This window comes from Balaenoptera musculus, chromosome 2 (assembly GCF_009873245.2).
Source record: "Balaenoptera musculus isolate JJ_BM4_2016_0621 chromosome 2, mBalMus1.pri.v3, whole genome shotgun sequence".
NCBI lineage: Eukaryota > Metazoa > Chordata > Mammalia > Artiodactyla > Balaenopteridae > Balaenoptera > Balaenoptera musculus.
The window spans coordinates 140879340-140904109 of NC_045786.1; the positions used below are offsets into that span (position 1 = coordinate 140879340).

Below are 24770 nucleotides of genomic sequence, written 5' to 3' on the forward strand. Positions count from 1 at the left end.
TCATACCTACTTTACTGAAAATTAAAATAGATTTTTTATGGTTATGTCATACCTATTAATTATAAGTACTAGGCCAAGTTCTGTAATAGACACACTGTTCCTGACTTTTCAGAGTTCTGTAGCAGAGAGTTATATAAGCAGTAAGTTTTAAAAAGGGACATTTTATACTGATAAAAGTGTCAATACATCAGGAAGAAGTAACAATTATAAACATACACATGTACCTCACAACAGAGTTGGAAATATATGAAGCAAAAACTGACAGAATTGAAGGGACAAATAGACAATTCAACAGTAATAGTTGGAGACTTCAGTACCCCACTTTTAGTAATAGACATAACTGTGTAGAAGAACAATGCGTTATAGTCTAGATTTACAAGCACAGCAATAGAAATAGATATACAGTATAGATAGACTAGAGTCCATGAGTTCATGATTAACTACTCAAGGGGGAAGGAGTAGTGGAGGGGTGGGAGAGTAATATCCAAAGTAATTTCCCAGAAAAATTGACTTTTCAGTTAGGTTTTAAAGAATGTATAGCTGTCTGCCGCCAGGAGGACAGCTCTTCAGTTAGAGAAGAACTCTGTAGGCAGTGTATACAAAGATATGGATGTGTGAAAAACTTTGGCTCTTTGGGCATCTATATGTGGTTTTGAATTGTTGAGACTTTAGTATGTGCATTGAGGTGGACTGGAGAAGCAATAGTACTGGGAAATGAGACTGAAGAGGTGTTATTCTGTCTCAAAACAGTGAAGAATATAGGTAATGTACAGTATTTATTAACAGTACTTATAAAAAATTGCTAAGCATCTATGAAATATAAAGAAATTGAGTTGGAAGGGAATCAAATTTTAATTCTTACTGTTCTTTCACTTCTTGAATTTGCTAGTTATGTGTATCTGGTATATTTTTAAAAAATAATTTAAAGTTTTTGATCCTGTTTAGGATTTTCTTTAATTATATATTAACTTTAACATTGAAACCTGTAAAGCCTGACAGTTGCTCTGTAGAGATTTTGAACAAAAATCTATTTCAGTCCTTCTACTGTACAGTGTGTTATTTGCAGTTATCACAGCTTTCTACTTTTAGTAGTAACTAAGATGTGCATATTCGTTAATTCTGCATTAGTCATACAATGTTCTGTGAAACACTGACATCCTAAAAATATTACTAAATGATTCAAGTGGGAGGAATAAAAGTATTTGCAGGCCTCAGTTCCTTTACCACCTTTCATCCAATGATATGCTTCACCCAATGATATCCTTCACCCTTCCTAAACCACTGGCTCCAATGGTCATACCCTAGGCTTTTTTATTACCGATAACTATAACCCCTCTGTAATTTTTATTTGAATCATCCCTCTCACCAGTCACCACTTCTTTCTCTAACTCGTCTAGTAACTCAACTGCAATTGATCTCACTTGGACCTCCAATTCACTGCCCTTCGATTAGCTCTTTTCCCTTTTCATTTCCCTTCTTACCTGATTTACATTCTGTGGTCAATCTTTATAATTACTCCTATGCACACATCTTTAATTTTCAAGTCTTACTCATGTTGCACTGTGCTTGCTTGGCTGAATAATGCTTACTCAAAGATAACAGATACTAATCCCTGGGACTCTTTTACCTTATAATGAAAACAAGTATCTGCAGATATGATTAAGTTAATGATCTTGAGGTGGGGAGATTATTTTGGATTATCAGGGTGAGCCCTCAATCCAATCACAAGTGTCCTTATAAGAGAGAGGTAGATGAAGATTTCATACAGACAAAAGAAGGCACAAGCACAGAGGCGAAGGCCATGTGAATTGGAGGCTGAGATTGAAGTCATGTGGCCAAAAACCAAGGAATGCGGCAGCTACCTGAAGCTGGAAGAGGCAGAGAGCAGATTCTCCCCTAGAGTCATTGGAGAGAGTGTGGCCCTATTGACACCTTGACTTCAGTGATAATCTTGTATCAGTGATTTTGATTTCAGACTTTTGGCCTCGTAAACTGTGAGAGAATAAATTTTTAGTTGTTTGAGCTACCAAGTTTGTGGTGATTTGTTACAGTAGCCACAAGAAACTAATACACTTGGCTAATTCATAAAGCTGATGAAATCCTAACTTTCCATCTATTTTGGGCCTGCTTTCTTATAGCTAAATAAAATGGAGAAAAACGTGTAACCGTACTGACTCATCTGTCTTTAGATTCATGATCACTAACTTCATATGGGTCTGTTTATTTCAGCCTATTTCTCTAGTACAGGAGTTGGCAAAACTTTTTTGTAAAAGTTAGTAAGATTTTTAAGACTATGGGCCATATGGTCTCTGTCATAACTATTCCACTCTGCTGTTATAGCACAAAAGTAGACGTAGACATAATACATAAACAAATGAATGTGGCTATTTTCCAATAAAACTATATTTTTAAAAAAGCAGCAGGCCTGATTTTGCCAAGCCCTGCCCTAATACATTCTCTCTCCCATAATATTAGATGGCAGTTGTACCTTCCTCTAAATCTTTAGTTCTCCAGCACCTCCTCCCCAGTCCTTTCTATCAGCTTATGATCTTGTTTCTTATGTTAGGGAGTAAAGAAAAACAGTCTAATACAACTTTCCTATGTTTTCATCATATCAGTCTACCTTCATCTGAATCCAGACAGTCTGCTTTCTTGTGCATTGCCCATGAAAATACATATACATGAAAAATCATGTAGGCTTCTACGAAAGTTCAAGCCATTCATTTGTGTACTAAATCTGATCCCTTTTCATCCGTCCAAATATGTAGCTCTCACAATTTATAAGTCTCCTGAATCTTTACTTTTCTCTTTCTACTTGATTTTTCTCATTAGCATACAGTTATGCTGGTATTTTCCCATCCTTTAAAGAGATATCTTTTGATTCCCTCTTTTTTCAGTTATTGACCCATTTATCTTTTTTCCTCTTTAATAAGTCTTCCCTTTATTGTGTAGAAAATTTCTGTACTCTCTATCTACAGCTTCTCTCCTCCCATTCTTTTTCTCTCTTTTTAAAAATTATGTAAAGATTCAAACATGTAAAAGAGCGACTAGTGTAATAAATCCTAATTTACCCATTACAAACCTTCAACATTTAATAATTTATGGCCACACTTGTTTCATTTCTACCCCTAGTCTCCCCATACACCACTGGATTATGTTCAAGGAAATTCCTGTCATCACATAATTTTATCCACAGATATTTCAGTATGTATCTCTCAAAGGTGAAAACACTTCAGTGTTTAAACATAACCACAATACCATTATCATACCTAAAAAATTAACATTATTATCTTGATATCCTCAGATACTCAGTATATGTTCAGATTTTCCAGATTTGTCTTATAATTTTTCTTTATTTTTACTGTTGATTTGTTAGAATCAGTATCCAAACAAAATTGTTTTGACTTGATGTGTTTAAGTATTTTTAAATCTAAAAGTTTCCTCTTTCCACCCTTTTTTTCCATTCAAATTATTTTCTGAAAACACCCCATTTTCCCAACACCATTTGTTGAAGAGACTGTCCCGTACCTATTGTGTATTCTTGACACCTGTGTCAAAGATCAGTTGGCAGTATATAAGCAGATTTATTTCTGGGCTCTGTATTCTTTTTCATAGGTTTATGCCTCTGTCTCTGCAGTACCATACTATTTTAATTACTTTTGCTTTGTAATATATTTTGAAATCAGGAAATGTGATGCCTAGAGTTTTGTTATTGCTCAAAATTGCTTTGGATATTTGAGGTCTTTTATGGTTACATATTAATTTTAGGCTTGTTTTTTCTATTTCCTTAAAAAAATGCTCTTAGGATTTTGATAGGGATTGCATTGAATCTGTAGGTTGCTTTGGGTAATATAGACATTTTAACAGTATTATGTCTTCCACTCTATCAACCCAGATGCCTTTCCATTTATTTCTGTCTTTTAAAGTATATTTTAGCAATGTTTTGTAGTTTTTGGTATACAAGTCTTTTGCTTTCTTAATTAAATTCATTTCTAAGTATTTTGTTCTTTTTGATACTGTTGTAAAGGGGACCGTTTTCTTAATTTACTTTTTGGATAGTTTGTTGTTAGTGTATAGAATGTAACTGATTCTTTTTTTTTTTGTATATTGATTTGGTATCCTGCAACTTTACTGAATTACTTTTTTAGCTTATAACAGTTTTTTTGTGTGTCTTGAGAGTTTTCTATACATAGGATCATGTAATCTGCAAAGAGATACAGTGTTAGTTCTTCCTTTCCAATTTGGATGCATTTTATTTCTTTTCTTGCCTAGTTGCCCTGGCTATGGCAATTACAGAATTATAGAATTGCAGTACTATATTAAATAGAAGTGATAAGAGTGGGCAACCTTGTCTTCTTCCTAAGCTTAGAGGAAAAGCTTTCAGTTTTCCTTTGTTGATTTCGATTTTTTTTCACTGTGGACTTTTCACATATGGCCTTTACTATGTTGAGGTACATTTCTTGTACACCCAATTTGTTGAGGGTTTTTAACATAAATGTGTGTTGAATTTTAAGTGCCTTTTCTGTATCTATTGATGATCGTGTGATTTTTATCCTTCATTTTGTAAACATGGTTTATCACATTAATTGACTTAGTTATGTTGAGGCATTTTTGTATCCCAGGGATAAATGCCACTTGGTTATGGTGTATTACCTTTCAATGTGCTGTTGAATGTGGTTTGCTAGTATTTTGTTGAGGATTTTCGCGTGTGTGTTCATCAGGGTTGCTGGCTTGATATTTTCTTATCTTATAGTGTCTTTCTCTTGCTTTGATGTCAGTGTAGTGCTAGCATCATAAAATGCATTTGGAAGTGTTTCCTATACTTCAATTTTTTGAAGAGTTTAAGAAGGGTTAATGTTACTTTTTTAATGTTTTGTAAAATTTACCAGTGAAGTCATCTGGCCTGGGGTTTTCTTTCTGGGGAGATTTTTCATTACTGATTCAGTCAACTTACTAGTTAAAGGTCTGTTTGGGTTATATATTTCTTCGTGATTCAGTTTTGGTAGATTGTATGTTTGTAGGAATTCATCCATTTCTTCTACATTACACAATTTGTTGGCATATAAATGTTCATAATAGTGTCATGATTCTTTTTATTTCTGTGGTATCAGTTGTAATGTTTCCTTTTTCATTTCTGATTTTATTTGAATCATCTTTCTTTTGTAGTCCAGCTAAGAGTTTGTCAATTATTTGTTTTTTCAAAAAACCAACTTAGTTTCCTTGATTTTTAAAATGATTTTCTATTATCTATTTTGTTTATTTCTGCTTTAATATTTGCTGTTTCTTTCCTTTGACTAACTTTGTTGCTCTTCTAATTCCTTGAGGTATAAAGTTAGATTATTTGAGATTTTTCTTCTTTTTTTAAAATGTAGTATTTGTCACTATAAAACTCCCTTTTGACACTGCTTTTTCTGTGTCCCATAAGTTTGGGTGTGCTTTCTATTTCTTTTCATTTGTCTCAAGTTGTTTTCTAATTTGCCTTTTGATCTATTCTTTGGCCCAGTGACTGTTCAAGAGTATGTTGTTTTTCCACATATTTGTGAATTTTCCAGTTTTCCTTATATTATTGATTTCTAGTTTCATTCCATTGTGGTCAGAAAAGATACTTGCTATAATTTCAGTATTCTTAAATTTGTTGAGACTTGTTTTGTGACTTAACATGTGATCTATCCTGGAGAATGTTCTGCGTGCACTTGAGAAGAATGTATAGTCTGTTGCTATTGGATACAGTGTTCTATATATGTGTGTTAGGTCCATTTGAACTGTAGTGTTTTTCAAGTCTACTGTTTCCTTGCTGATTTTCTGTCTGGATGTTCTGTCTATTATGTAAAGTGGGGTATTGAAATCTCCTACTATTGTTGTATTGTAGTCTATTTCTCCCTTCAAATCTATGAATATTTGCTTTGTTTATTTAGGTACTCTGATGCTGAGTGCCTATATATTTATAATTGTTATATCTTCCTGTTGACTTGACCCTTTAACATTATATAATAGCCTTCTTTCTCTCTTGTGACAGTTTTTGATTTGAACTCTATACTGTCTGATATAAGTACATCCATTGCTGCTCTCTTTTGTTTACCACTTGCATACAGTATCTTCTTGCATCCTTTCACTTTCAGCCTATGTGTGTACTTATTTCTAAAGTGAATCTCTTGTGGACAGCATATAGTTCAATCTTCTTTTCTTTTTTAAAATTTTACGCATTGAGTCACTGTATGTCATTTGATTTGGGAGTTTAATCCATTTACATTTAATACAACTATTGATAGCTAAGGACTTACTATTGCCATTTTGTTCACTTTTTCTAATATTTTGTAGTTTTTTGTTCCGTTCTTCCTCTCTTGCTTTCTTCCTTTGTGATTTGATGGTCTTTTGTTACTGGTATGCTTTGAGTCCTTTCATGTATATCATGTGTTTTTGCTTTGTGGTTACCATGAGATTTTCATTAAATATCTTATATTTATCACAGTCCATTTTAAGCTGATAACAATTTAATTTCAATAGCACACAAAACTCAACACTTTTACTTTTCTCTCCACCATACTCCTTGTGATGTTGTTATCATAATTTGTATCCTTTTTATTGTGTATCCATCTCTAATTTTTTAAAATTTAATCTTACTATTGTCTCTTAACTTTAATACTAAAGTTAGAAGTGATTTACACACCACTATTGAGTTATTATGGTATTCTGTATTTGTCTATAGATCTATCTTTCCCAGTAAGTTTTATACTTTAATATGCTTTCATGTTACTATTTAGTTTCATTTTGTTTCAACTTGAAAAACTCCCTTTAGCATCTCTTGTAATGCAGGTCTAGTAGTGATGGGCTCCTAAGCTTTTGTTTCTCTGGGAATCTTTATATCTCTTTCATTTTTCAAGGATAATTTTGTCAGGTTTAGTGTTCTTTGCTGGCAGTTTTTTTCTTTCAGCACTATATTGTAGAACTTCCCAGCACCTTTATTATTTATTATGCTAAGGAGAACTATGAAGAATATATCCAAAAAAGACATGTAACATGTTGGTGTCCTAAGTTTATTTGTATATTTAATTTTGGAATGAGGAAGGAGTGTATTTATTAACACCTCAAAGAACACTATTTTGGGAGTGCTACATAAATTTCATTATTCATTCAATACACATTTGTTTAATACCTACATGACGTTATCCTAGACACTGTATGGAATTCAAAAATGAATAAAATCTTGATCCTACTCTCAAGGAGCTTACATTTATTCAGTTTTTTCTAGATATGATTTAATAGCTGGCCACATTAAGAAAATTAATGTCATGCCCTTTGTAATCAAAGGACACTTTTTTCTTTCCTCCATCTTCTCTTTACATGTACATTGCACATGCTGAAGACTGATAACATGGACATAGTTGAGTACCATAAATATTAGACTTAAGAAATTAATCACTGTTCTGTTAAGATCCACTTTCCAAACTGTTGCTTTTTTTTTAAACTCTATTAAATAGCACATTTAGAAATTGTACCTGCATTTCAAAATGACATAAAAGTGTATTTCTTTAAAATCTAGGAAAATCTCAAAAGTGGTTTGCTTTTGTAAAGTTGTATTTCCAAGGACTGTTCATTTATAGACTTCTCTCTGAAGAAACCATTTTTGAAAGATTGATGCATACATTAGTATTTTATATTATGTGTGACCAATTATGACTGGACCTAGACATTGATAATTTACTTTTTAGAGAAGGGTAGTTTTTCAAATTTTTTGAGGTCTCTTTGCAGCACCCACTGATTTTCTAGCATTCAATAAACCTTCAATACATTGAAAGTATTTTTAGAAAGAAAGGATTGTTGAATGAATCAATAAAACAATTCAATAACAGAAATATAATTGAATAAAGAGACTCCCAGTTTCTTGATTTGATAATTTTAGTATTCATTTTCTTAATATTGTATATTTTACAATAAATCAGTAATAAACCACATTACCAGGAGATATAATTTCTTGAAACAGTTTTATTTTTTTCTCCAAGATTTTTTTGATGTGGGCCATTTTTAAAGTCTTTATTGAATTTGTTACAATATTGCATCTGTTCTTCATGTTTTGGTTTTTTGGCAGCGAGGCATGTGGGATCTTAGCTCCCTGAACAGGGGTTTGAACCTGCACCCCCTGCATTTGAAGGCAAAGTCTTAACAAGTGGACCATGAGGGAAGTCCCTTGAAGCAGTTTTAGATTTGAATTTTAATTAGAGCTGGAAGAGGGACTTTATTTGCCACAACAGGGCCTTAAGCATAGAAAGCTCTAAAAATAACCACTTACAGAATTTATTGAATATGTGTGTATTAAGTTGGACTAGTAGTCTCACTTTTATATTTAATAGAAGAACCTTTCTATTGAGATTAAAAAGTTTAGCATTGTTTAGACAACGTGCTCTTGCTGGAAAAAAATAGGATTAATGTTACTTAATGTTAAACTGACATCTGATAACTTCTACAAATGGCAGGAACCAAGCCAAGTGCAGAGATATTTTTTGAACACTGTCTAAGCAAGACTAATTCATTGAAGTTTAATGTATGAATCAATAATTTGGCTTCTTATGAAAATCTCTAAAGATATTCGGCTTGCTTGTTCAGTCAAGTTGAAAGCATTGAGGAATATAACACTGCTCAAACTAAGGTGTGTAAAAATTATTTTATAAAAGAAGTAAGTGTGCATAATGTGTATACCACAAATGTATATTATTATTAAAATAGAGAAAATGCTTTTTATTGAAATATAATTGTTTAACAAAGTAATATTAGTTTTATGTGTACAGCATAGTGGTTCAATGTTTTTATAGATTACACTCCATTTAAAGTTATTACAAAATAATGGCTATACTTTCCTCTACTGTAAAATATAGCCTTGCTACTTATTTATTTTATACATAGTAGTCTGTATCTATTAATCCTATACCCTTATATTATTCTTCTCTCTTTTTTTCTTTTTTTACAGCCTTTTTTTTTCTCCTGTGTTCCACACATCTGTTATTCTCTTCTCTGTTCTTTTTTTGAATTTTATTTCATTTTTTCATACTGCAGGTTCTTATTAGTTACCTGTTTTATACATATTAGTGTATATATGTCAAACCCAATCTCCCAATTCATCCCACCACCACCACACCCTCCCTTCCCCCCTTGGTGTCCATACGTTTGTTCTCTACATCTTTGTCTCTATTTCTGCCTTGCAAACCGGATCATCTGTACCATTTTTCTAGATTCCACATATATTCATTAATATACAATATTTGTTTTTCTCTTTCTGACTTACTTCACTCTGTATGACAGTCTCTAAGTCCATCCATGTCTCTGCAAATGACCCAATTTCATTCCTGTTTATGGCTGAGTGATATTCCGTTGTATATATGTACTATGTGTTCTTTATCCATTTGTCTGTCGATGGGCATTTAGGTTGCTTCCATGACCTGGCTATTGTAAATAGTGCTGCAATGAACAATAGGGTGCATGTGTCTTTGAATTATGGTTTTCTCTGGGTATATGCCCAGTAGTGGGATTGCTGGGTCATATGGTAATTCTATTTTTAGTTTTTTAAGGAGCCTCCAGACTGTTCTCCATAGTGGCTGTATCAATTTACATTCCCACCAACAGTGCAAAAGGGTTCCCTTTTCTCCACACCCTCGCCAACATTTGTTGTTTGTAGATTTTCTGATGATGCCCATTCTAACCGGTGTGAGGTAATACCTCGTTGTAGTTTTGATTTGCATTTCTCTAATAATTAGTGATGTTGAGCAGCTTTTCATGTGCCTCTTGGCCATCTGTATGTGTTTGGAGAAATGTCTATTTAGGTCTTCTGCCCATTTTTTGATAGGGTTTTTTTAATATTGAGCTGGATGAGCTGTTTATATATTTTGGAGATTAATCTTTTGTCCGTTGATTCATTTGCAAATATTTTCTCCCATTGTGAAGGTTGTCTTTTCGTCTTGTTTATAGTTTCCTTTGCTGTGCAAAAGCTTTTAAGTTTCATTAGGTCCCATTTGTTTGTTTTTATTTCCATGACTCTAGGAGACGGATCAAAAAAGATCTTGCTGTGATTTATGTCAAAGAGTGTTCTTCCTATGTTTTCCTCTAAGAGTTTTATAGTGTCCGGTCTTACATTTAGGTCTCTAATCCATTTTGAGTTTATTTTTGTGTATGGTGTTAGGGAGTGTTCTAATTTCATTCTTTTACATGTAGCTCTCCAGTTTTCCCAGCACCACTTACTGAAGAAACTGTCTTTTCTCTATTGTATATCCTTGCCTCCTTTGTCATAGATTAGTTGACCATAGGTGCGTGGGTTTATCTCTGGGCTTTCTATCCTGTTCCATTGATCTATATTTCTGTTTATGTGCCAGTACCGTACTGTTTTGAATACTGTAGCTCTGTAGTATAGTCTGAAGTCAGGAAGTATGATTCCTCCAGCTCCCCTTTTTTCCCCTCAAATTGCTTTGGCTATTCGGGGTCTTTTGTGTCTCCATACAAATTTTAAGATTTTTTCTCTAGTTTTGTAAAAAATGCCATTGGTAATTTGATAGGGATTGCATTGAATCTGTAGATAGCTTTGGGTGGTATAGTCATTTTCACAATATTGATACTTCCGATCCAAGAGCATGGTATATCCATCCCTCTGTTGATGTCATCTTTGATCTCTTTCATCAGTGTCGTATAGTTTTCTGAGTACAGGTCTTTTACCTCCTTAGGTAGGTTTATTCCTAGGTATTTTATTTTTTTTATTGCAATGGTAAATGGAATTGTTTCCTTAATTTCTCTTTCTGATCTTTCGTTGTTAGTGATTTCTGTGCATTAATTTTGTATCCTGCAACTTTACCAAATTCATTGATTAGCTCTAGTGCTTTTCTGGTGGCATCTTTAGGATTCTCTGTGTATAGTATCATGTCATCTGCAAAGAGTGACAGTTTTACTTCTTCTTTTCCAATTTGTATTCCTTTTATTTCTTTTTCATCTGTGATTGCCATGCCTAGGACTTCCAAAACTATGTTGAATAATAGTGGCGAGAGTGGACATCCTTGTCTTGTTCCTGATCTTAGAGGAAATGCTTTCAGTTTTTCACCATTGAGAATTATGTTTGCTGTGGGTTTGTTGTATATGGCCTTAATTATGTTGAGGTAGAGTCCCTCTGTGGCCATTTTCTGGATAGTTTTTTATCATAAATGGGTGTTGAATTTTGTCAAAACCCTTTTCTGCATCTGTTGAGATGATCATATGATTTTTATTTTTCAATTTATTAATATGGTGTATCACACTGATTGATTTGTGTATTGAAGAACCCTTGCATCCCTGGGATAAATCCCCACTTGATCATGTTGTATGATCCTTTTAATGTGTTGTTGGATTCTGTTTGCTAGTATTTTGTTGAGGATTTTTGCATCTATATTCATCAGTGATACTGGTCTGTAATTTTCTTTTTTTGTACTATCTTTGTCTGGTTTTGGTATCAGTGTGATGGTGGCCTCGTAGAATGAGTTTGGGAGTGTTCCTTCCTCTGCAATTTTTTGGAAGAGTATGAGAAGGATGAGTGCTAGCTCTTCTCTACATGCTTGATAGAATTCACCTGTGAAGCCATCTGGTCCTGGACTTTTGTTTGTTGGAAGGTTTTTAATCACAGTTTCAATCTCAGTACTTGTGATTGGTCTGTTCCTATTTTCTATTTCTTCCTGGTTCAGTCGTGAAAGGTTATACCTTTCCAAAAATTTGTCCATTTCTTCCAGGTTGTCCATTTGATTGGCATAGAGTTGCTTGTAGTGGTCTCTTACAATGCTTTGTATTTCCGTGGCGTCCGTTGTAACTTTTCCTTTTTTATTTCTAATTTTATTGATTTGAGTCCTCTCCCTCTTTTTCTTGATGAGTTTGGCTAAAGGTTTATCAGTTTTGTTTATCTTCTCAAAGAACCAGCTTTTAGTTTTGTTGATCTTTGTTATTGTCTTCTTTGTTTCTATTTCATTTATTTCTGCTCTGATCTTTATGATTTCATTCCTTTTACTATCTTTGGGTTTTGTTTGTTCTTCTTTCTCTAGTTCCTTTAGGTGTAAGGTTAGATTGTTTATTTGATATTTTTCTTGTTTCTTGAGGTAGGATTGTATTACTATAAACTTCCCTCTTAGAACTGCTTTTGCTGCATCCCGTAGGTTTTGGATCGTCGTGTTTTTGTTTTCATTTGTCTCTAGGTATTTTTTGATTTCCTCTTTGATTTCTTCAGTGATCTCTTGGTTATTTAGTATTGTATTGTTTAGCCTCCATGTGTTTGTGTTTTTTACGTTTTTTTCCCCTGTAATTGATTTCTAATCTCATAGCATTGTGGTCAGAAAAGATGCTTGATATGATTTCAATGTTCTTAAATTTACTGAGGCTTGATTTGTGACCCAAGATGTGATCTGTCCTGGAGAATGTTCCGTGTGCACTTGAGAAGAAAGTGTAATCTGCTGTTTTCAGATGGAATGTCCTATAAATCTCAATGAAATCTATCTGGTCTATTGTGTCATTTAAAGCTTGTGTTTCCTTATTAAATTTTGTCTCGATGACTTGTCCTTTGGTGTAAGTGAGATGTTAAAGTCCCCCCACTATTATTGTATTACTGTCGATTTCCTCTTTTATAGCTGTTAGCAGTTGCCTTATGTATTGAGGTGCTCCTATGTTTGGTGCATATATATTTATAATTGTTATATCTTCTTCTTGGATTGATTCCTTGATCATTATGTAGTGTCCTTCCTTGTCTTTTGTAACATTCTTAATTTTAAAGTCTATTTTATCTGATATGAGTATTGCTACTCCAGCCTTCTTTTGATTTCCATTTACGTGGAATACCTTTTTCCATCCCCTCACTTTCAGTCTGTATGTGTCCCTAGGTCTGAAGTGGATTTCTTGTAGACAGCATATAGATGGGTCTTATTTTTTTATCCATTCAGTGAGTCTGTGTCTTTTGGTTGGAGTATTTAATCCATTCACATTTAAGGTAATTATCCCTATGTATGTTCCTATTACCATTTTCTTAATGGTTTTGGGTTTGATTTTGTAGGTCCTTTTCTCCTCTTGTGTTTCCAGCTTAGAGAAGTTTTTTTAGCATTTGTTGTAGAGCTGCTTTGGTGGTGCTGAATTTTCTTAGCTTTTGCTGGTCTGTAAAGCTTTTGATTTTTCTGTTGAATCTGAATGAGATCCTTCCTGGGTAGAATAATCTTGTTTATAGGTTCTTCCCTTTCATCACTTTAAATATATCATGCCACTCTCTTCTGGCTTGTAGAGTTTCTGCCGAGGAATCATCTGTTAACCTTATGGGAGTTCCCTTGTATGTTATTTTTCGTTTTTCCCTTGTTGCTTTTAATAATTTTCTTTGTCTTTAATTTTTGTCAGTTTGATTACTGTGTGTCTCGGCATTTTTCTCCTTGGGTTTATCCTGCCTGAGACTCTCTGCACTTCCTGGACATGGGTGGCTACTTCCCTTCCCATGTGAGGGAAGTTTTCGACTATAATCTCTTCAGATATTTTCTCGGGTCCTTTCTCCCTCTTTTCTCCTTCTGGGACCCCTATAATGCGAATGTTGGTGTGTTTAATATTGTCCCAGAGGTCTCTTAGGCTGGCTTCATTTCTTTTCATTCTCTTTTCTTTTTTCTCTTTCGTGGCGGTGAATTACACCATTCTGTCTTCCAGGTCACTTATCCGTACTTCTGCCTCAGTTATTCTGCTACTGATTCCTTCTGGTGTATTTTTCATTTCAGTTATTGTATTGTTCATCTCTGTTTGTTTGTTTGTTCTTTAATTCTTCTAGGTCTTTGTTAAACATTCCTTGCATCTTCCCGATCTTTGCCTCCATTCTTTTTCCAGGTTCTGGATCATCTTCACTATCATTATTCTGAATTCTTTTTCTGGAAGGTTGCCTATCTCCACTTCATTTAGTTGTTTTCCTGGGGTTTTATCTTGTTCCTCATCTGGTACATTGCCCTCTGCTTTTCATTTTGTCTGTCTTTCTGTGAATGTGGTTTTCATTCCACAGGCTGCAGGAGTGTAGTTCTTCTTGCTTCTGCTTCTTACCCTTTGGTAATTGAGGCTATCTTATCCTTCTCTCTTTCCCTCTCCCCACTGGTAACTACTAGTTTGTTCTCTGTGTTTATGAGTCTATATCTGTTTTGTTATACACATTCATTTCAGTTATGTTTTAGGTTCCACATTATGGATGATACAGAGGATTTGTCTTTCTTTTTCTGACTTATTTCACTAAGTATAACACTGTCTAGGTTTATCCTCATTGTTGCAAATGGCAGAATTTCATTTTTTTTATGCCTGAGTCATATTCCATTGTATATATAGTTACCACATATTCTTCATTCATTCATCTGTTGATGGGCACTTAGTTTGTTTCCATATCTTGGCTATTGTAAATAATGCTGCTATAAATATTGTGGTGCATGTATCTTTTTAAATTAATGTCTTCAGTTTCTTCATATATAGACCCAGAAGTGGAATTGCTGAATCATATGATTATTCTATTTTTAGTTTTTTCTATACTGTTTTCCATAATGGCTATACCTATTTACATTCCCACAAACTGTGCAAAAGTTTCTTTTTCTTCACATCTTCGCCAACGTTTGTTACTTGTATACTTTTTGATGTTAGCCAATCTGACAGATGTGAAGTGCTATCTCATTGTGGTTTTGATTTGCATTTCTCTAAGAATTAGTGATCTTGAGCCTCTTTTCATGTGTCTGTTAGCTATCTGTCTTCTTTAGAAAAATGTCAATTTGTATCTTCTGTTTATTTTTTATACTGGATTTTTAAAAATTTTGAGTTGTATGAGCTGTTTATGTATTTTGGATATTAACCCCTTATTGTGCATGTCACTTGGTATTGTCTCCCATTCAGTATGTTGTCTTTTCATTTTGTTGATGGTTTCCTTTGCTGTGCAAAAGATTTTAAATTAATTAAAATTAACTTAATTTTAATTAAGGTCTTATTTGTTGATTTTTGCTTTTCTTTTCCCTTATGAGACATATCTAAAAAAAAATATTGCTGTGATTTAGGTCAAAGAGTGTTCTGCCTGTATTCTCCTCTAGGAGTTGTATGGTTTTAGGTATTACATTTAGGTCTTTACTCCATTTGGAGTTTATTTCTGTAGATGTTGTTAAGAAATGTTCTAATCTCATTCTTTTACATGTAGCTATCTAGTTTTTCCAGCACCACTTATTGAATTTTTTTTTTCATTTTTTTGTCACTATGAATTTAGGTAAAACAGTTACCTGTTGCGGTCTTGAAAGAATGTCCCTGTATGGAAGTGTCCCTATACAGTCTGTGTGTGCCCGGTGCCTTTGGTGTGAAAGCTGGATTTGACATGAACAGAAGTGACATCTTTCCTCAGGGTGTGGTGGCAGCTATCACCTTGGTAGTGGATAGGGCTGCAGATAAAGGGATAGGGCCAGAGTTAAGTGTAAGGTAGTGCTTCCCCTCTACTCATTGTCCCTCTCTGCCCTATTGTGGGTGGGGTTGGATCCCAAGTTTAAGGAGCGGAAACCCTGAATATTGATTATGAGCTGGATTTGTTTCCTTAAAGTATGTGCTCTCTCGTCTTTCAGTACCTGGCATCCTTGCCCCAGGAGAGCAGTGCTGCACCAACAGCGGCCATGCAGGCTCTGGGCTCATGATGGGGCATGGGCTTCTGCAGGTTGGCCACAGAGTTTTATGCTACCTCCGATTTGCTGCCTGCGATGACAGCCCCTGCTGCATCTGTGTCTCCATTTCCCCCTGCAGCCACACACTCCTCCGCAGTCTCCACTAACCCTGTAATGTTGTAAGGCTATGCCGCAGGGCAGGCAGAGCCCACTTGGCCTCTTGATGTGTATCAGGATGCAGGCTGTGAAGTCTGGCCAGTGGCAGAGATTAGGGTTGCTTCTGATAAGCTTTCTCGGTAAGCACCAGCATTGGCCATCACGCTGTGCTCAGACACTGCCCAGGTCTGAGTAACCTCTGCCTCCCACAGCTGAGCCTTCCCAGTTGTGGCAACTCACTCCATTGTGGAGCTCTGAGGTGAAGTAAGCATGGCTGGAGCATTAGCTCAGCTCGGGCTGGGGTGCACGCTGGGACTGTTGTGGGAAACTGGGTAGCCACTCATGCAGTCCTAATTCTCCTTCTCTGTTCTGCCGTGGGAGCAAGCCAATGCTGGTTCACTCCTCACAAATGAAGTCCGTGCTCCCGACAGCCCTCCTGTTAGTCGTAGCAGAGCTCAACCAGCCAAGGGGGCTTATCTTCCCTGTGTCAGACTCCAGTACTAGGGCACCTAATATGTGGCTGGAACCACTCTCCAGGGAGATTCTCCACCCCTGTAATCTCCCTTTTCCTCTGAGTCCCATCTCAGGGGCACAAGTCCTGACCTGATCACTTCCCTTGCTGCCTGATTCCCTGTGGAGCTATCTTACAACCTTAATTGTACAGGAGTCTTTATGCCAATTTTCAGTTACTTTTTAGTGAGAATTGTTCATCATATAGATTTTTTTTAAATTGGAGTATAGTTGATTTATAATGTTACTTTCTGCTGTACAGAGAAGTCAGTCAGTTATACATATACATATATCCTTTCTTTTTTAGATTCGTTTCCCATATAGGTCATTAAAGAGTATTGAGTAGAGTTCCCTGTGCTATACAGTAGGTCCATATTAGTTACCTGTTTTATATATAGTAGTATGTATATGTCAATCCCAATCTCCCAATTTATCCCTCCCTTCCTTTCCCCCGTGGTAACCATTAGATTGTTTTCTACATCTGTGACTCTATTTCTGTTTTGTAAATAAGTTCATTTTTACCTTTTATTTAGATTCCACATACAAGCGATATCATATGATATTTGTCTTTCTCTGTGTGACTTCACTCAGTATGACAGTCTCGAGGTCCACCCATGTTGCTGCAAATGGCATTATTTTGTTCTTTTTTTATGGCTGAGTAATACTCTGTTGTATATATGTACCACATTTTCTTTATCCATTCCTCTGTTGATGGACATTTAGGTTGCTTCAATGTCCTGGCTGTTGTAAATAGTGCTGCAGTGAACAGTGGGGTGTATGTATCTTTTCGAATTATGGTTTACTCTGGGAATATGTCCAGGAGGGGGATTCCTGGATCATAGGGTAGTTCTATTTTTAGTTTATTAGGGAACCTCCATACTATTCTCCATAGTGGCTGTACCAATTTATATTTCCACCAACAGTGTAGAAGGGTAAAAGGTAAATTAAGGAAACAATCCCACTTACCACCACATCAAAAAGAATAAAATACCTAGGAATATACCTATCTAAGGAAGCAAAAGACCTGTGCTTGGATAACTATAAGATACTGGTGAAAGAAATCAAAGGTGACACAAACAGATGGAGAGAGATACCATGTTCTTGGATTGGAAGAATCAACAGTATCAAAATGACTGTAGTACCCAAAGCAGTCTACATATTCAATGTAAGCCCTATCAAGTTACCAATGGTATTTTTCCCAGAACTAGAACAAAAAGTTTTACAATTTGTATGGAAACCCAAAAGACCCCAAATAGCCAATGCAATCTTGAGAAAGCACAACAGAGTGTAAGGAATCAGGCTCCCTGACTTCAGCCTATACTACAAAGCTACAATAATCAAAACTGTATGGTACTGGCACAAAAACAGAAATACAGGTGAATGAAACAGGATAGAAAGTCCAGAGATAAACCCACGCACATGTGGTCAACTAATCTATGACAAAGGAGGCAAGAATATACAATGGAGAAAAAACTGTCTCTTCGGTAAGTGGTGCTGGGAAAACTGGATAGCTACATGTAAAAGAAAGGAATTAGAACACTCCCTAACACCACACACAAAAATAAACTCAAAATGGATTAAAGACCTAAATGTAAGGCTGGATACTATAAAACTCTTAGAAGAAAACATAGGCAGAACACTCTCTGACATAAAGCAAGATCTTTTTGACCCGCCTCCTAGAGTAATGTAGATGTATTTTTGGTGTGTTCGTGCATTCTCCCACTCAGCCATCTTGATCCGAAAGTCTGGAGATACCGCTCTTAAAAAAGATTTTAAGATCTTGGTGAAAATTCACATGTCTGGCTCCTCTAATCTCTCTCATTAATTTACCAAATGTGTGCTGCTTTATCAAGCTTTAAGTACTCACTATTTGCCAAGTATAGAAAGTAATTTAAAATATAATCTGTACCTTCATAATCTAGTGGAGAAGATAAATCTCTAAACAGATAATTACAATAGTAGGATAAAAGCTATAATGCAAGTGTAAGTAAGGCACTATTCACAGTAGAGGAGGTGCTTATTTCTGCTTCCAGAGTTTGTGTAAGTGTTCTCAAAGTGGTATTTGGCTCCTGAAGGTTGATACGGAGTTTTGGGGGTGTAGAAGAGCATTCAAGGTACAGGTAATAGAGAGGCATAAAGCATTTATGAAACTAGTGACAATTGGGCATGGCTAGAACAAAGAGGTACTGTGAAAGAGTTACAGGAAATGAAACAAGAAATGGACTGCGGAGTCGAGTTTATAAAGGGAATTCTCATCACTTCTTAAGGTATTATCCATTAATTAATAACGATGTGACATGAGAAGAATTACATTTTAGAAAGATGCGGCTTGTTACAACTGTGGCGAGGATACTACTAAAACTGTGGTTAGAAATGATAAAATCTTAAAGTACTGAAGTGGAAATGTAAGAATGACTATTTTCCGGATAAATTAAGGCCAATAAAAATTTGACTGTTATTACTTGTTGTAAGGACTGAGAAAGGTAAAAAGACATTTGAAAGATTTCCACACTTATGACATGGACTACTGGATCAATTAACATTTACCATAACAAAAACTGGGGCGAACTGTAGAAGAAGCAGATTAGAGTTGGGGAGAAAATTAAAATATTTCTGAGCAACTTTGAATTACCTTTAAATATTTCTATTCCTAATGAATTTGGACCAATAATTTTTTTCTGGAACTGTTTCAGTAATGGTAGTAATCACTATCTACAGATTCCTTTATTTTTATTACATAGATTAATTCATTCAGAAAAGTCATATAATTAGAAGCCTGTTAAAGGAAATTACATTAAGGAAATGTATTATCACATTTAATTCTCACAATAAATTAACAGACACAAGCACAGTCATGTTTCAAAAGGGAATTGCTGATAATACACAAAGGAAGACCTGGAACATTTTATAGGATAAGCCAAATGTTAGGCCACAAAAAAAATGTCTCAGTAAATTTAAAAAGATTGAAATCATTCAAAGTATTTTCTCTGGCCACATTGGAAAGAAGCTAGAAAACAACAGTGGAGGGAAACTAGAAAATTCACAATATGTGGAAATTAAACAGTTCACTCTTAACCAGTGGTTCAAAAAGAAATCACAAGGTTAATTAGAAAATACCTTGAGACAAATGTAAACGAAAACACAGCATACCAAAACTTACGGGATGCAGTGGAAGCACTTTTCAGAGGGAAATATATAGCTATAAATGTCCACATCAAAAAGAAAGAAACATCCTCGATAAATACACTACTTTATACCCTGAAGGACTAGAGAAGAAGAGAAAACTAACTCCAAAACTAGCAAACTTAGCTGTGACAACACATAAAAGTAGGAGGATAGCCCTGTATAGGAGCAGACATTTCGTATGCTGATTTAAGTTGTTATCAATCAACTAGGTTGCTAAAAATTTAGAATATTAAATGTATTCCCCATGGTAACCACCAAAAAAATACCTAAAAGATGTAAAACAGGAAATGACAAGGGAATTAAAATGATTCACTACAAAAAAAGAAAAAAAATCAGCTTAAATACATAAGACAATTAATGTAAGGAAGGGAGGGAGGCAGGGAAAAAAGAAAAGATCAAGGAAGAAAATAATAAGGATTAAGGTGGAGCTAAATAGAGAATAGAAAAACAGTACAGAGTCAACAAAAGCAAAAGTTTGTTCTCTGAAAAAATTAACAAAATTGACAAACCATTAGCTAGATTGATTAAGAAAAAGAGAAAGCACAAAAACAAATCAGAAATAAAGATGTGAATATTACTACTGACCTTACAGAAATAAAAATGATTATAAAAAATCCTGTAAACAGTTGTATGCCAACAAATTTGGTAACCTACATGAAATAGACAAATTCCGAGAAGCATGTGAATTACCTAAACTGACATAAAAATAAAGTCTCAACAGATCTGTAACAAGTAAACAGATTTTCAACAATTAAAAACCTCCCGCCAAACAGAAGATTGTAAAACAACTATACTCCAATAAAAATTAATTACAAAAAAAAAAAAAAGAATCTCCCACCAAAGAAAAGTCTAGGACCAGATTACTTCACTGGTAAATTATTCCAAACATTTAAAGAATTAACATTATGTTTTTCAAACTCTTCCATAAAACAGAAGAGGAGAAAATACTTTCTAACTCATTCAATGAGGCCAGAATTACCTTGCTACCAAAGCCAGATAAAGACATCAGAAGAAAGAAAAATTATAGAGTAATAACCCTTATGAATATAGATGCAAAATAGGAAAGTATTAAGACACTGAATGCAACCACATATTAAAAGAATTATACACAGCGACCAAGTGAGATTACCCCAGGTGTTCAAGGGTAGTTCAACATAAGAAAATTAATCACTGCAATAATACCACATTAATAGAAAGATTGAAAAGCAGAAAACCACATGATCATCTTATGACACAGAGAAAGCATTTAACAAAAATCCAGCATTCTTTCATGGTAAAAACACTCAGAAAACTAGGAACAGAAGGGAATCCTTAACCTGATAAAAGGCATTTGTGAAAACCCCACAACTAACGCCATGTTCAATTGTGAAAAATGGAAAGCTTTCTTTTTATATCTAGAACAAGACAAAGATACCTGCTTTCACCACTGATATTGAACATTGCACTGGAAGTTCTAGCCAGAGTATTTAGACAAGGACAAGAAATAAAAGGCATCCAGCCTGTTAAGTGAGAAGTAAATCTATCTCTATTCACAGATAATATGATCCTGTATATAGATAATCCACAAGAAAGTTACTAGAGTCAATAAACAAGTTCAGGGACTTCCCTGGTGGCTCAGTGGTTCAGAATCCGCCTACCAATGCAGGGGACACGGGTTCGGCCCCTGGTCCGGGTATATCCCACATGCTGTGCAGCAACTAAGGCCATTCACCACAACTACTGAGCCTGTGCTCTAGAGCCCTCGAGCCACAGCTACTGAGCCCGCGTGCCACAACTACTTCAGCCCGCGCATCTAGAGCCCATGCTCTTCAACAAGAGAAGCCCACGCACCATAACGAAGAGTAGCCCCTGCTCGCTGCAACTAGAGAAAGCCCGCACGCAGCAGCAAAGACTGAACACAGCCAAAAATAAATAAAATAAATAAATTAAAAAAAAATAAGTTCAGCAAAGTTACAGGGTACAAGATCAACACACAAAAATCACTTGTTTCTATACACTGGCAATAAACAATCTGAAAAGGAAATTAAAAGCTACGCCATTTAAAATAGCATCTGAAAATAAATGCCTAGGAATACATTTAACCAATGTGGTAGAAGACTTCTATGCTGAGAACCACAAAAAGATAGACCTATAGACCAATTGAATAAAATTAAGGATCCAGAAATAAACCCGTATCTATGGAAAATTCATTTTAGTCAAGGGTGCTAAGTCAAAGCTTTGAAAACAGCTTTGGGAAAGAAAAAGCTTGTCAACAGATGGTGCTAAATGATTGGATTTCCACATGGAAAAGAATTAACTTGAACCCATATCTCACACCATATTCAAACATGAACTCAAAACGGATCAGTGTTCTAAATAGAAGAACTAAAACCATAAAACACTTTGAAGAAAACATAAGGATAAATCTTCAAGACCTTGGATTTGGCAGTGGATTCTTATGCATGACACCAGTAAGGTGAGCAACAAAAGAAAAAAATACATAAATTGTGCAGCACCAAAATTAAAAGTTTTTGTGTATCAAAGTATTATCAAGAACGTTAAAAGACAGCCTACAGAATGAGGGAAAATATTTGGAAATAATATCTTAGGTAAGAGTTTAATATCCAGAATATATGAAAAACTCTTACAACTCAACAGCAAAAAGCAAACAACCCAATTTAAAAATTGCCAGAGCACTTGAATAGATATTTCTTTAGAGAAGATATACAAATGGCCAATAAGAACATGAAAAGATGCTCTGTAGCAGTGGTCCCCAACCTTTTTGTCACCTAGGACCAGTTTTGTGTAAAACAATTTTCCCACTGAAGGGACAGGACAGGGCGGGATGGTTCAGGTGGTAATTCGAGGGACAGAGAGCGGCAGATGAAGCTTTAGTCACTTGCCCATCACTTGCCCACCGTTTCCTGGGTTGGGGACCCATGCTCTATATCACTGCTTATTAGGGAAATGCGAGTCTCAAAACTATGAGTTACCAGTTTACACCCATTAGGGTAGCCATTAAAAAAAATAGAATAACAAGTATAGATGAAGATGTGGATAAATTGGAACCATCATGCATTCTTGGTGGTAGTGTAAAATCGTACAGCCCCTGTGGAAAACTGTTTGGCAGTCCTTCAAATGCTAAACATGGAATTACCATATGATTGAGTAATTCCACCTCCTAGGTATGTACCCAAAAGAACTGAAAAGAGCGATTCAGATATTGTATGCTAATGTTTATTGCAGCATTATTTACAGTAGCCAAAAAATTGAAACAATCTTAGTGTCCATTAACAGATGAATGGGTAAATAAATGTGGTATATACATACAGTGGGATATTATTCAGTCATAAAACTGGAATGAAGTTCTGATACATGCTACCATGTGGATAAAGCTTGAAAACTATGCTGAGTGAAATTTGCTAGACACAAAAGGACAGATATTGTATGATTCCTCTATGTGAATTTCCTAGAGTAGTCAAATTCGTAAAGACAATGTTGTTTAGGAGTTACCAGGGCCTGGGGGAAGGGGAAAATTAGGAGTTATTCCTTAATGATTACAGAGTTTCTGTTTAAGTTATGGATAAGTTTTGGAAATAGATAGTAATGATGGTTGCACATCATTATGAATGTAATTTCACTTAGTTGTACACTTAAAAATGGTTAAAATGTTAACTATATTTATTACAATAAAATAAAAAGGAAAACAAAAACTAGTTGACCATAAATGTGATGTTTGTTTCCGGACTTTCATTTGTACCCTGTTGCTTTATATGTCTATCCTTACGCCAGCTCCACATTGTCTTGATTATTGTAGATCTGTAGTGACTTGAAATCAGAAAGTGTAACTCCTCCAACTTTCTTCTTTTCAAGATTTTTTGACTATTATGTGTTCCTTGAATTTCCATATGAATTTTAGAATTTGCTTATCAGTTTCTGGAAGTGAGTTCTTAAGCCCAGTCTGCCACTCCTAGTTGTGGGACCTTTGAAAAATTGCTTACCTCATTTTTTTCATAATTCTTATTATAGGTTATGAGAGTTAAATGAGAACAAAACATATAAAACCTGACAATTTAATGCTTGGCATACAGTAAATACTCAGTATACTACTAGTGGTAGTATTACTATTATAACTACTAGTGTTACTGCCAATGTAATACCACTTTTTATATATTGATTAGAGTAAAAGAGCACTCTACCTCTAGAATGATTCCTTTAGTGAGGAAAGCTGTGTGTTGTAAGGGAAAGAACATGAAATTTGGAATCAGTCTTCCTGAGTGCAATACTATAGAATACTGATGGTATGTTAAATTGATAGGTATTCTAAACCTGGCTGTGTTTCATGATGCCATGAAAATAGAAATGTCTGCTGTTGTTCTTGATACGTCTTAGTTGTGACAGAATCTATCAGTAAAAGTGACAGTTTGAGCATCATTAAAACCATCGATAAGAGAAGTTTAATTATGGTTAAAAATCTAACTTGTTTCCTCTTGCAGTAGTCATTCACTACCTTTTTAAACTACTGTATGGAAAACCTGAGTACAAAATGGTTGTTTTTCCTCCATGGTTATTGGGGTGGGTAATAGGCAATTATTGGTGGCACTCTGATGCTAATGGCAGAAATAGTCCATATTTTTAATACACTGTTGCCGGTTTTGAGAATTTTTTTTTCTCCTAATTTCAGGTTGGGTGGGACTATATCAGCATACAAGATAGTACCAGATGAAATAGAAGAAATCAAGGTATAGTATGGCGTTTTTCACCTCTACAAAGAATTAGTGTCTCGGCGGGAAGGTGGGCAAATAATTGTTTTTTCTTTATACTGTTGAATCTTTGGCTGTGTTAGGGCATCATTTAATTCCCAGTTATCCTGTTTGAATTAAAGTATACATATCAGATAATCATTATGAGATTTCATCTACCATCATCAGTACATGTTAGGAAAATAAAGAAAGCAACCCTTTCTTGTAAAATTCATTGAAAATTTACTTAAGAAAGCACTTTATAAGCATTAGTATGCATAATGGATTTTTTAAAATCTTGTTTTAATTTCTTTTCCCTATAATCTTTCACCAATTATAAATAATATTAGTCTTCTAGTATATACTTCCTGGCTCCTTTGATAACACAGTAGGTCAATTTCAATTTAAAATTGACAGTACAATAAATGAAAAATTGACCTTACTCTTTGAATATTACAGCATTGTTATTTTTCTGTCTCTAACATTTTACTAAATCCTGTGGACTGTTAGTCTTTTAGCATAACACGTGGCCCTTTTCTAAAAGCAGTTTACAGTCTAAAGAGAACTGAACTTAGTCTTT

At 34.9% G+C, this 24770-nt stretch overlaps 1 protein-coding gene across 13 annotated transcripts in view; it reads left to right on the forward strand.

Moving 5' to 3' along the window:
- Positions 1-24770, forward strand: part of GPHN (gephyrin) — a 633631-nt gene that overhangs the window by 210817 nt on the left and 398044 nt on the right. For all 13 annotated transcript variants that reach the window (XM_036843405.1, XM_036843408.1, XM_036843402.1 and 10 more), the window contains exon 3: positions 24133-24190. In XM_036843405.1, coding sequence (XP_036699300.1) covers positions 24133-24190 — 58 coding nt within the window. The remainder of the gene's footprint in view (positions 1-24132; positions 24191-24770) is intronic.